Here is a 14555-nt window from a genome sequence, read left to right as displayed (position 1 = left end):
ACATATATACACCAGAAACAGACAATGTTATAAAAGTGGTATGTCAAATATATGACTCCTTCTCTGGCAACTGTGGAGGCCCAGAGATACTCATCATGACAAAAGTCAGCAAACTCTCCCATAGTCATATGGCAGAGAAGGGGAAAAACAATAACAACTGGCCTGCATATCTACGAAAATTGGCCCAGGTGCTATCTTTGGCATACATGCAGCAGGTTGTTGATGCCTAAAAAATAAATTGCACCATCTCCTTAAGAATAGGGACAGCACAGTCACGTACATAAAATCTGTGTTCCGCACAGGAGTGTTGCAACTGTTCCACCTACCAAAGGAATAAGGTACAAGTTACTGTTTCTATAGAAGCCATCCCATACCAGCATTTTCATCATTCTAATATATATGATGGGATAGTGAATTCTTTTTAAGCAAATTATGTAAATTATGTAATTATTTAAATAAATTATGACAACATTTACAAAGACTTCAGGCCATAAACATTCAAGAAGAGTTTTTCAATTTACTAGATCTAGAAAAGCTGAACAGTTACTTCCATTTTAAAAAACAAGTCTTGAAATATACACCTAAAGCTAAAGAGTCAAGTATACTAAAACAAGTATTCCTTAAAACTAGCAGAGCTGAGAAAATGATGAAAATTTGACATCTAAAGCTGGATTTTATAACATTTCAAATCTTTTACTTTTTTTAAAACAAATATAAAAATATTTCTCTTAATTAAAAACTAAATAATGGTGATACATTTCAGAAATTCATATGTAAAGATTCTTGTCTGAGAAACTATGTTTAAAAATTCAACATTCAATGCATAAGATTAAGATATCCTTAAAATAATAATTTCCCAATCCTCTAAAGAAAGAAATTTGAGTTTACTTAATGTAAATTAAAATTTAAAGAGTCAAGCTAGCACATGCAAGCTTTAAAACATAACTAAGTGGCAAACACAGAGAAAGTTACTTTTTTAAGTTATTACTAAGAATATTTCAGTTAATGTCTGTAAAATCAACTATTATAAAAAGATAAAATACTTGGTATTGTGGATTGTATTAACACTATTATTCTAAGCCTAATGATTTATCCAGCTAGTTACTATTATCCCCATTAAACCCTTTTAGAATATCAAAAGGTATTTAAAACCAATTACAAGACTATAATATAAACGAAAAGAAAAAAAAATTCAAAACTATAAAGACCAAGTATTTTGTTAGAAGGGATGACAAAATTCACCTATATCCTTTCTTTTTTCAAGGTAGGGGGGATTTAGGGTATGCAACACTGCATATATGGTTAGACTCAGATGATATGGTGCTTACAATTTTCCTGAAATGCATTCTTTCCCATTTTCTTTTTGAGAGGGATAAATTTGGAAATAAAGATTTTTTTTTTAAAAAGATCATTTAAAAAAACTAGGAACAAATGAGTAAATATAAGCACAATCTATATTCTGAATGTTCTAAGTATTTCTACTGAAGGCAACAATTAAAAAAAACTAGTGAGGTTGAAATGTCAACATTGGTACAATCAACTGACATTTGGCTGATATAACTGTAATAAATGCATTATTAATGTGTTATGCATACACACATTAGATTAAGAAACTTATCTTCTGTATGTGTTATTAATGTACTTTATGATATAGATAGCATTTTAACAGTGTCAAATCATAAAATTCACTTGTACTTCCTAGGTAGGTGACTTTATCTGTTTTCTCACTTTAGAAATGAGTATATAGGGGCAGCTGGGTAGCTCAGTGGATGGAAAGCCAGGCCTAGAGACGGGAGGTCCTAGGTTCAAATCTGACCTCAGACACTTCCCAGCTGTGTGACCCTGGGCAAGTCACTTGACCCCCATTGCCTAGCCCTTACCACTCTTCTGCCTTGGAGCCAATACACAGTATTGACTCCAAGACAGAAGGTAAGGGTTTAAAAAAAAAAAAAATATATATATATATAGAAATGAGTATATAGAACTGCTACTCATAATATCTACCTCACAAGGTAGTTATGAACACAAAAAGAGGATACTAATCATAAAGTGCTTTATAACCAAAAGCATTTTTTTTTTGGAGCTTTTATTATTCTGTGGATATCTTTGAAATAAGTTCAACCAAGTTGAACACAAATATGACAGGCTGAAAAGCTAGTAACACCAAGGCTTGGTTCTTCCAAAGTATAGCTATAGTTCACTTTTGTTGAATAATTCATATTCAAGACAGTAATGTTTTGCTGAGAAATATTCTCAAAATACAGTCTGGAGTCAAATTTGCATTTTTAGGAATAAGGATGAAAATCAAAACTGTAATTTTACTGATATAAGGAATTTCCAAGTATGGAAAATTGCTCTATCAATGCAAGATATCACCTACCCTGTAACTAGGAAAGTCTCTAAAGAAAATTTCTAGAACACTGAGTTGAGTGTCTTGCCTAGATCTTCCTGGATATGAAGCTGGCTCCCTAGCCACCATGCTGCCTCTTCCAAGAGTAATACTGAAAGGGGCAAGTGGGTGGCTCTGTGGAGAGGGCTAGGCCTAGAGATGGGAGGTCCTGGGTTCAAATCTGTCCCAAACACTGCCTAGTTGTGTGACCTAGGCAAGTCACTTAGTTCCAGTTGCCTAGCCCTTACTGCTCTTCGGCTTTGGAACCAATGCTCAATATTAACTGTAAGAAAGTAAGGGTTTAAAAAAAGTAATACTAAAGTTAAATATTATTACTGGATTTCTTGAATGAAATATCCCACCTGCCTATTGTTAGCATATTAATTGTGAGATAGATTAACATAATTATACATCCTGTTTTTGCAAGTTACTTACTTTGGTTTTATAGGATCAAATGGTACTTCCTCTAATAAATCATATATGTAGTTATTATAAATTTCAATATAAGAGACAAATACACCATAGACACTGTCTTCATCAATTTCTTCTGCTTTGCAAAATTCTTGCACATTTATCATATCTGCAAACTCTGGATCAATCTGCCGTCTGTAAAAAGAAAGATAAAAAACACAATGAGTCCAATTCTCTAAGTCACAAAAAAAAAAGGGGGGGGGGTACTGTTTTTTCTGGATCAGAGCCAGATAGGGAACAACTTTAGTTCCACTACAACAAACACTCATACTAACTTTCACTCCTAGAATGGGAAAGACTGTACCTAAAATTCCTGAGAGAGCAACTAATCTTTTGATCCCAAGTTTTATAAAGAAATTTACTTACTTGTTGGAAGGAGTCTTTGGAATGGGCAGGGCCTCTCTTTTCTGCCGTTCTAACAAGGCATCAACTTCACACTGAATATCCATACTATTTCTATCATTGGATTTAAAAACCTGAGAATGACACATTAGGGTATATATTTGAGTTGAAAGACAGGGCACCTTTATGACAGCAAAGGAAAGTGATAATGTTGGAGGGAATGTGGCAAAATCGGGATGCTAAAGGTGGAGTTGTGAACTGACTGAACAATTATTCTCAAGGGTAATTTGGAACTATGCCTAGGACTATAAAACTGTGCATACCCTTTGATCTAGTAATACCACTACTGGATCTGTATATCAAAGAGATCATAAAAAGGGGGAAAGAACCTAGAAATTGAGACGTCCATCAATTGAAGAATGGCTAAACAAATTGTGGCATATGTTGGTGATGGAATTCTATTGTGTTATAAGAAATGATAAGCAGGATAATTACAGAAAAAGAAGGAAAGATCTATATGAACTGATGCAGAGTGAAATAAGCAGAACCAGGGGAACATTGTACGCAGTAGCAATATTGTGGGATGACCAACTTAAAACTCAGCAACTCTTAGGAAACAATGACCTGGGACAATTCTGATGGACTTATAACAAAGAATGCTATCCACCTCCAGAGAAAGAACTGACTTTAGACACAGATCAAAGCATACTATCTTTATATTAGTTTATTCTCGGTTTTATTTTGGGGTTTGGGATTCTTATATGAGTATTCTCTTACAACAATGACCAATATGGAAGTATTACATGATAATGCATGTATAAGCTAGATCAAATTGTTTACCTCAGAGGGGGTGGAAGGAAGTATGGGAAGGAGATAATTTGGATCTTATCATTTTGGAAAATGTACCTTGAAAATTGTTATTACATGTAACTGGGAAAATAAAATATCTTTGAATAAAAAATAAATAAGTAAAGCATGCCTTTTCTTAAGAGGAAAAAAAAATGACAGGGCACATCTCCAAGCAGAGGAAAAATTTAAGACTTTGGGGGGAGCAGTTGGGTGGCTCAACAGATTGAGATCCAGGCCTAGAAACAGGAAGTCCTGGGTTCAAATCTGGCCTCAGATACTTCTTAGCTGTGTGACCCTGGGCAAGTCACAATACATAGTATTGACTCCAAGACGGAAGGTATGGGTTTAAAAAAAAACAAAACTTAAGGCTTTTAAAAATGGTCAAGTAGTGGAGCTTTTATAAATTATCTATTAACTTACCATTGGAGTCTACTTTGTGCAAAGTGCTAATAGGCTATATATAATGTAACATCCATTTTATCAAATAAGTCAATATGTTTTAGCTACCAGAAGCAAAAAGAAAAATGACTTACAAAACGCTTAGCTTGAAATGCTCCAATGCTATTAAAAATCATGTTCAAACAACGAGGAAGTAGCCCTCCATCACCAGGAGAACCAGTCATTGTGTGGGTTTTTCCACTTCCTGTAACACCGTAGGTAAAAAGCAGACCTATAATGTAATAAATCACAATTAATATTAAATGTATTATATTATTACTAAAATTACTAAATATTATGGATATAGCTTCCTTGTTCAGAATTAATGATTATAAATTCATGGAAAATAATGAAAACTGAGAAGGAGCATGGGTAAAAAGCTGATCTTGAAATCAACATGACCTGGCATCAAGTGTCACCTCTGACAAATTATTTAAATGATTCTAAGTAAGTCACTTAATTAACCTCGATGGCTCTAAAAAAATAACTAAGATTAGAAGCTGCAAAAAAGATGCCCAATCAATGGGAATATAATTGGGGATGTAGACTCTAAATGATCACCCTAGTGCAAACATCAACAACAGGGAAATAGGTATTTATCAAGGACACAAGTAAAGCCCAGTGGAATTGCATGTCAGCTATGGGAAGGGGTCAGGGGAGGTAAGGGAAAGAATGTGATTCTTGTAACCAAGGAAAAATGTTCTAAATTGACTAATTAAATAAAATTTTCAAAAAAATTAAAATAAAAAAAGCATAGGTTGATTTGCAACTACGCGCACACACACACACACACACAAAGATGCCCAACTTACATGGGTAGAATAAAATTCCACACTAGTTTTCTGTATCAATGAAACTGAGGGAGGCAGGGCAGAGTGAGGGAAGAAAGAATGGAGGGGGTACAGAGGGAAAGAGGGAGACAGAAAGGAAGGAAGGAAGAAGAGTTCCAATAAAATAAAGCTAATGTATTTATATACTGCCTTAATGTAATAAAGTTGAAGTTTCAATGCAAATTTAGCCAGAGAAAACTCCAAAAACCATACCATTTTTGCCATGAACAAGGTCATCTACTAAAGGGTTAGCAACAACATCAAAGAGTTCCTTCTGTGTTGTAAGAGTGCCAAATACTTGTTTAAAGGAATACTGCGTCTGTGGAGGGAGAAAAAAATTGCATATGCTTAAAAATTAATAGCCATGTTACTAAGTAGAAGACGAATAAATTTCAATAAAGTTTGAAACTTTATTTGTACCTCTTAAAACAACCAGAGAAAAACTCAAATGCTCCTTTAATTTTGAATTCTTTTACTCCTTTTTGTTAATTCACTTAAAATAAAAAGCAGTATCATAGAATGATAGCATGAGATGTGAATATTTTAATCACTGTAACAAAAATCTGAAAGACATTTAACAAAACAAATATCTACTAGAAATACGCTCATATTTTTGCGATAAAAATGGGTGTGAAACATTGAAGAATCAGATTTGCATAATTTTCAATAAAGAAATCTTTAATTCTTCAGATTTTCTATTTACCACTCAAAAGAACATATTAAGAATGGCACAACACAATCTCAATGCTTTGATTTATTTCAAGAATGAAGATGAATGAATAAGCATTTACCTAGTGCTTATTATGTGCGAAACACTATGATAAGCAAGACAATCCTTGCTCTCAAGGAATTGACATTCTATAGGGAGACAATACATATGGAATGTTTAGGCTGCAAGACAGAAGGAAAAGTCCCATGATTCTTAAGAGTGCAGTGGCAAAGTAGACAGTCATACTTCTTTAATGTTACTTCCATTGACAAAATCATATCAGTTTTTGTTGTGGAACCATTTGACAGTGCCAAGACTTATGTGACAAGAACTTTTCTTTTCTGGGTCTTCAATATATATGCCTATAGTACCTGCAGGAGAAGTTGCCAGGCTCTATCTCCATAGTGGTTTAATTCTCAGGACAGCTGTGGACACAAGGTTGAGTACATATTCCAAAATCTCTCATGAATTCAGGGTCCTACGTCATTTTCATCAAGGTCTGAGAGCACACACGCACGCGCGCGCGCGCACACACACACACACACACACACACACACACACACACACACACACACACACACACACACACACACACACGATGCTAGATGATGGCCAAAAGGGTTGGACTGGAAGCCAAGACCACAGATTTTTTGTGCTTATTTGCCTGCCTATTGGTAGCAGCAGCTGTTGCAAGTGGTGATGAGAAAGTCTGATAGTTTGGGGGACACTAGAATTCCCAACACACTTTGGTTCAGAATTCAAGACTGTTTCTATTAGGGTCTGAGGAGAGATACTGATCAAATTTATGGTGGTAACTTGACTTGCCTGGTACATAACTCTCTTTCATGGTGCTCTGTTACTTCAGAGCAAGATGAAGTCCAAATAAAATTCATTTTTGAGCACTTACACAACAAATACTGAAATAAATGAAATTATTTTTATTAAAAGGGCTATGCCAATAAAGCAAAGATAACCAATATTTTATTAATATTACATATAGCATTATTACTGATCCATTTCTCAGTCACAGCCAAATTCTTATAGCTATTCCCCCAAGCTTAACTGAGAATTTTAAGAATATGCAACGGTTCTGAAATTTTCTTTTCATGAGAAACTTCTAGTGTAGGAACTACTTCCATTAAGTCAACAACCAAACTAAGTCTTAGGTAAGTTCTAAGGTTTTCATTATTTATCTTAAATTTTTTATAAATTCATTCAAAAGTATGAATCACACAAGTGATAAAATAATTCATAATTATTATACTTTAAAATGTAGGTACCCTTTTATAGACAATGAAATCGAGACTCAGAGATCAGTAATTTGCCAAAATTGATAAAAACTTGTACCAGAGGTAGATTTTCAGCCTAAATTTCTCCTAGTTCCAACACTCTTTTCCCTATGTAGAACATCTAGAATAGATTCAAGTGTTCAACTTCAAAATGAAAAGCATCAAACTAATCCAGGAGAACCATAGGACTACAGATTTAGAGTTGGACAGGACTTTATAAAGACTTATTAGTCCTATAATCTCAATACCCAGACAAGGAAATTAAGAGTAGGAGAGGTGAAGTGACTAAAATAACTTGTCTATTGTCACACAATCAGTGTTTAGGAGGGCCAGAGTCGAAATCCAAATCCTCTGATTTTAAATGTAGTATCCCATTCCACTATGCCACAATGCCTCCATATAATTCCATAATAATTTATGACTACATCTATATATAATAACCTAAGACCTGAATAATTGTGATCACATTAGTCACTATATTTTTACACACTTATCAAAAACTTTGGTCAGCTTACTTCTATAAGGCTAAATGAAATTTAACATTTAAATTTAAGGGTGAAAGAGTTGATTGCTGCTGAAACCAACAAAAGGGAAAAAAATAAAAAGTAGTTCACGAAACTTTAATGAAAAATCAACTATATAAAAGCTTCTTCAGATTTCCTTTTTATGTATATAAAATATTACCTCTTTATAGTCTCCATTTCTGTTTATTCTGTATCCTTCAGGAGTATGAAGCTGAACTGTAGTGTCATTGATCACTTCAATGCAGCTCTCCTGATCTTGAAAGCTCAGTGGGCGAACCCTGCAGTATACCTTAAGTAAGAGAAAGAATAAATATCCAAATTGCTATTTATTCACAACTAATCAAAACCATCTTAAAGAATGAAGTGTTAATTATTTACTAGCAGATAACTTTTTGCTTATAAGCATATCAATTTTTTTAAAAGAACTTACAATTATAAAATGATAATGCAAACAAACAAGCCCCTTAGGATGGAAAAAAGGCATGCACAAAAACAGATCTACAACTTTTTCAAACCTTCCATTTTATATAGTTAAATTAAAATAGAATTTTATAACAAAAACTTCAAATAAGATTAATAATCAATAGTAAATAGAACAGTATGAACAAGTGATATACTAACACCTAATAACATTTTTTTAAAGCAATAAGAACCCACTGGAATATAAAGCAATTAAATTTGCAAACTTCACAATTAAAACAAATTAAATGGAAATTTAATATTTAGATTCAAGTCATCCATTATGTTTAAAGAATTTTTCTTCATCTCACGATTGAGTATAATTCTGAAGTACAGCAACCTATTTCAAATGTCCACCAACTAACAAACTATGTGCAAAAGTCAACTTTAAACTGAAAGGCCTATTGTTGAAACTAGACAGAGGATATTTGCAATTCTAGGCAAATACTGGTGTACAAAGGACCCATCAGTACACAGAGGGACTCCAAAAAGAGTTCAAGAATCACTTTTTGTCAATTCATAATCATATATTAAACATTTACTATGCACCAGACACTATGTTAAGTACTGGGGATACAAAGACAAAAACAAAGACCCTGATCTCAAAAAGCCCAAGCTCTAATTGGGAGAACATATAAAAACTATATACATATATCTATAACAGTGGTATCAAACTCAAATAGAAATAGGGGCCACTAAACCATGCATAAAAATTCTTGGAGACTGGGACCTGGAGCTGTTGATCTTCTCCTCAGATAAAAGAACCAAGAACAATAAGAGAAGTTATAGAAAGCCATGCAAGGAAAACCTCCTAACAATTTGAACTATTCAAAGTGGAATGGACCACTGAGGGATAAATCTGATTATAAGTTTTTAAATGAAAGCTTATTGAAAATGTGATAGAATAGATGGTCTCTGAAGGTCCCTTTCCCCCTCAGATTCTGGCATATTTTCTAAAGAGCATGAAGTTGGAACTTTTTCTTTAAATTAATTAACATACTCCCCTGAAAGAGGGAGATTGGGGGAAAGGAGGAGGATTCTGAAATACAAAGTGTTGCCTCTCACTCTGTAATGGTAGATTTATAAGCCCAAAGTGAAGAATATCTTTAAAATAAGGTACTATTTTGAACTGACTATAAACCTGCAAAGTATACAATGAATATAGACAGAGTTGGAAGTATGATTTAATAATCAGGACCTTGTGACTCTTTAGAATTTGAGTCAACTCTCCTATCCTCTCCTATCCATTTTTCTCATCCACAAAAGTAGTCTCATTTTTTCAGACAGGGAAACCTGAGACACAGAGAGAATAAGATGATTTTCTCACAGCTAGACTTCTATTAAGTTTTAGAGGAAGATTCAAAGCCATATCTTTCTTAACTTCAGGTCCAGTTTCCTTTTCACTAAACTAGCTAAGGCTCATTACCAACTGGCTGGTCACTCACTAAATGATGAATTCTTTTGGCCATGGATACCACTATTTTTCATTATTTGTTTCCTTTGATTTTTTTTTCTTAATCCTTTAAGTAATCAAATATAACATAAAAGAAGAGAACTAAAAGAAATTAAACAGAGCAATCTTACCCCAACTGGATCTTTAAGACTTGCTTGGGATCCTTTCTTGAAAAGTGGCTTTCTAGGAGTTTTACTTTTCCTAGTCATAGAAGAAACCAAAGTTTTAGTGAAGATTTAGCATACAAAACCAAATCCTTCCCTTTAAGTCAATTTTTCCAATTTTTTCATACAATTCTTCCTTATTAGTAATAAAAAAAAGAATATATAGTAATAATCAACTTTCATCCGTCAGCAGCTCTGTGTGGTTTCAATTCCAAGGAATATCTCACCTCTCCTAAGACTGCAGACTGACTCAATTTTTGATACTCAATACCTTCTCAACTCCCTCAATTCCCTCTCTCCTCTGACTGGAGGACTTAAGCTTTAGAGAGCTCAGAACTTCCTAAGTAACTCCTTTTTTTCATCAGTGGCTCTGCTGGGTTTTGACTCCACAGAATATAAAACCTCCTAGTACATCTCTCCCTCTTTATTTGCTCACCACCCCATAGATAGTTTTCAGCTTCCTTCTGTGTGATCTTCCTTAATTAGATTATAAACTTGTTGAGATTAGGGACTGCCTTTCTTTTTCATATCCCCAGTGGTTAGAACAATGCCTAGCACATTCAGGAGGTGCTAAATAAATAAAATGAATGCATTTTAAGTATTACTATTAACTCTAAAATGAAAAAAAATTTTAAACCCTTACCTTCTGTCTTAGAACCAATCCTGTATTGGTTCTAAGGCAGAAGATGGTAAGGGTTAGGCAGTGGGGGTTAAGTGACTTGCTGAGGGTCACACAGCTAAAAAGTGTCTGAGGCCAGATTTGAACCTAGGACCTCCTGTCTCTAGGTTTGGCTCTCAATCCACTGAGCTACCCAGCTGCCCCCTCTAAAATAAAATTTAAAAATCTAGATTTTTATTAAGTTAATATTAAAATTAATTTGCTTATTTCCTTGTGATTGATACAACATTTGCAGAGTAATCCAAATTGGAAAATCTACAGTTAGCTAAGAAATAAAGGCAAAAATAGTTTGCCCTCATCTTGCATATACCTGTATATAGAGGAGGTTTCAAATATCAAGAAAACTAAACCTGATGTTATCAATCCAACAAGTGAATGCCCACAAAAAATTATTTTTTTCATTACTTTGTGTACCCCCTTTAGATATGCCACCTCTCTCATGAAGCCACTTCTAAGCAATCTCTCTACTGAAAATCAAGGTCTCCTTCCTCCAAATTCCAATGATATTTGTACCTCTCCTAGGCATTTATCATAGCATACCTCAAGGCAGTTGCTGATGTGTATGTTCTATTCCTCTATGCTATCTCTCCTTGAGAGGAAAAAAATACATCTAACTCATCTTTGTGCCCCTCACAATAATATAATGCCATATCTACAAAGGGTACTCAATTAAAGTTAACATTCAAGATATACTTAAGTTCCTCCTATATGCAGATCCCTATGCTTGTCACTAAGGCACAAAATTCATACAAAACAAGTTTCCTGCCCTCATGAGGCCAACAGTTTAGTATTTAAAATATTAAAACAAAATCATCACACACAATGTTATACCAAAAGTACATTTGAGATTTATGAAACAAAGTATTATGAGAGATCCAACTGGGGAAATGTTGTTAAAAATTGGGTTGTGGAGGTCAGAGTTGGATTTCTAAAAACTGGGCAGAAATTCCACAGGTAAGGTCAGAGAGGGTCATTCCAGGAGTTGTGAATACAATGAATACAGCAAGAGAATGAAGGTAGTACCTAGGAAGCAAAGAACTAAGCATCAGAAAAAAGCAACATGAGACAGGGCTGAAAGAGGTAAGGTAGCACGTGTCTGAAGCCAGATTTGAACGTATAAATATGAATCTTCCTTACTCCACACTCATTACTCTATCTACCAAGTCACTTAGCTAAGTGGTAGGATAAATGGCTGGATTACTAGGGACAGTGACATGAGAGATGTTAAAAACAGAACTGTTGTGATTTAATAATGGATTAGATCAAGAAATCAACTATGTGGAAAAAATGCTCTACATCATTATTAGAGAAATGTAAATCAAAACAATTGTGAGATATCATCTTAGCTAAAATGATAAAAAGGCAAAATGACAAATGTTGGCAGGGATATGAAAAAAATGGAGACATATACTGTTGGTAGAACTGTGAACTGATCCAATAATTTTGGAGAGCAATCTGGAATTATGCCCAGAGTTATAAAACTGTGTATATCTTTTGACCTAGCAATATCAATTATTTGGCAATCCCACTTCCTTACTCAAACTCCAGTGGCTCTTGATTTCTTCTAGGATCACACATAAATTGTTCTATTTAGTTTTTAAAGCCCTCATACAGATAGTTGGGACCTATCTCTTTCCAGTCTCATTGAACTTTACTACTTCTCCTGTACTTTGGTATCAACATAAATTTGCTTTCTCTGTTCCTCAAATGACAATTCATATTCCATCTCTGTGCTTTTGTATTCATTCTGTCCACCACATGTAGTGTCCTTACTATCACTTCTGCCTCACAGAATCCCCCTCTTTTCCTGATCCCAATGCCAATGTCTTCCTCTCCAAATCTTATATTTAACTACTTTTATGTATACTCTATCTTGAATATATGTATATTTATTTCACTGTAAAATTATAAGCTCCATGTGGGTAAGAATTGTTTCATTTTTTTGTACCAAGATCTAGTGTCTGGGGATAGTTGGTTCTTTTTGACTAAAAGGAGTTAAGGACAAATCCTTGAGAATTTCCAAAGCAAAGAGTGATATATAACACAAAAGCCAACAAGAAACAAACAAACAAAAAAGTAGTAGTAGTTGTTCAACAGTCAAAAGTTGCGGAAGTCAATGAAGATGAAGAATAACTTTTAAAATCAATGAATTTTGAAAATAAGATGATGGTGAGCAGTTTCAGGAGAGTGGTGGGGTGAAGTCTAGTTAGTAGCAATAAATAAAATAGAGAGGGTTAATGTTATTTTAATTTAATTAATAAATGCTTAAAGGAAAACTTATTCAAATAACCCTGACCCTCTAAATATTTTACTTCATTTGCTATTTTACTTTAATCCCAGTTTATTTCACTATGTCCATAGTTTTCAAAGTTACACGATATAGTACATACTAATTAAATTATAGTAAGTCATACTGTTATAGAGATAAATCTACACATTTGCAAAGTGCTTAGCATAGAGTCTGGCACATTCCTCTTCCCTTAAATGACTTGTCCATCCATGGTCATATAGCTCATTAAGTGTCAAAAGCAGAACTTGCCCTTGCCTTATGGTATGAGGTGGGTGCTTCTTTCACAGATGCAGATCATAATCCTTTTACCCTTTTCAAGATTTAGGTTCCAAGCTTAAAAAAAAAATAACCATCACCCTACATATGAGCTTTTCTAGACTTCACTAAACACTAATCCTCAAACATCTAAATGATAGTACATTATCTAACTGTATTCAAAAGCATTTTTAAGGTTTTTCTCAGAGCAACATTGTGAAGCAGGTGAAGTAGTTGTCACCCCCATTTTATAGAAGAAGAAACTTAAGGTGTACAGAGGATAACTTGTACAAATTTATACAGTATGTGGCAGAGATAGACCTTAAACCAAGGCCTAGTTCTTCACTGCACTAATCTAAGCAATAAAAGGACTTCTCTTTCCTAGACAAGAACAAAAGAACAGCACACAACATCCTCTCTTTTAAGAACCTCCAGGTTAAAAAAAAAAGTGCCTGGAGGTAATGTAAGGGAAGCACTAGGGTGAGAAAGAGTGCGAACCAAAACTTTTAGCATCTTAACACAGCACTTAGACTTTTGGAATGCAGAGTATTACATATGGCATCAGGAAAAGTTGATGTATTGGCTGATTTTGTTGAACTGTTTCCCCTCTTCCTTTTTTTTTAAGGGACCAATGGCTCACAATGGGAAAGTCTGTCCATTCAGAGTGAACTGACTTCTTCTGGTAAGGGCACAGAACCTGCCTGGGAGGAGGAGTGGGATGGAGAAGGGGGTATTTGTGGCTGGGAAAAGTAAGGGCAGTAAGAGGGGAGAAAGTTTGGGGGCTTAGTAAGAGGCGGGACGAAGCATGGGGAGGGGCTTTGAAATCTGGGAGAACGCCCCGTCTGGCCTGGAAATGATGGGGGAGGGGGACCGCCTCCTGCTCCTTAAACCCGAGGGTGGAGAAGAAAGTGACTGGCCGCGGCCCCGTGCACCCGTGGGCTTCCCCTTCCCCTCTCGGGGCGAGATCCAGACGGTGGCGCTCGCGGAGATAGCCTTTCCGGGAGGGGACTGGCGTGTCCAGTCTCGTCTGGGTCCCGGACCCCGCATCCTCCCGCACCTCCATTCCCATCGCATCCTCCCGCACCTCCATTCCCATCCCCTCCTCCCACCACCACCGCCAGCCCAGCCCCCAACTCCGGCTCCCGAGTCCCGGACACTCACGCTGACTTCATGGCCGCAGAGTGGGCTTTCTGTCAGCAGTAGGCGGAGGGGAGAGCTCGGGACGAACTGGCGGGAAGACTGCGAGGTCGCGGTCGCTGTGCACGGGTCCCCTTAGGACAGCCTCACCCTGTCCGAACGGTTCTTCACTTCTCCTCAAACCTGCTTGCCATAGAGGTCCAGACGGGCGCGCGCCCCGGCGCATTTCAAACGGGCCAATCAACGCCCGCGGCGCTACCCACGTGCTGCAGGGTAG

At 35.7% G+C, this 14555-nt stretch overlaps 1 protein-coding gene across 10 annotated transcripts in view; it reads right to left on the bottom strand.

Moving 5' to 3' along the window:
• Positions 1 to 14491, bottom strand: part of KIF23 (kinesin family member 23) — a 40424-nt gene extending 25933 nt beyond the window's left edge. For 6 of the 10 annotated variants that reach the window (XR_008914436.1, XM_056808894.1, XM_056808910.1 and 3 more), the window contains exons 1-8: positions 14303 to 14491; positions 9885 to 9954; positions 8002 to 8130; positions 5533 to 5638; positions 4585 to 4721; positions 3227 to 3336; positions 2825 to 2995; positions 281 to 322 (exon numbers count right to left, since the gene is read on the bottom strand). Coding sequence is in view for 9 of the 10 variants with exons in the window: in XM_056808894.1 (XP_056664872.1) it covers positions 281 to 322; positions 2825 to 2995; positions 3227 to 3336; positions 4585 to 4721; positions 5533 to 5638; positions 8002 to 8130; positions 9885 to 9954; positions 14303 to 14313 (776 nt within the window). In the remaining variant the exon portion in view is untranslated. The remainder of the gene's footprint in view (positions 1 to 280; positions 323 to 2824; positions 2996 to 3226; positions 3337 to 4584; positions 4722 to 5532; positions 5639 to 8001; positions 8131 to 9884; positions 9955 to 14302) is intronic. The other 4 variants (XM_056808904.1, XM_056808923.1, XM_056808932.1 and 1 more) reach the window with 2 other exon arrangements.
• Positions 14492 to 14555: the final 64 nt, after the last annotated feature.

Source organism: Monodelphis domestica, chromosome 1 (assembly GCF_027887165.1).
Source record: "Monodelphis domestica isolate mMonDom1 chromosome 1, mMonDom1.pri, whole genome shotgun sequence".
NCBI classification, from domain to species: domain Eukaryota; kingdom Metazoa; phylum Chordata; class Mammalia; order Didelphimorphia; family Didelphidae; genus Monodelphis; species Monodelphis domestica.
This window is presented reverse-complemented; position numbering and strand designations above follow the sequence as displayed.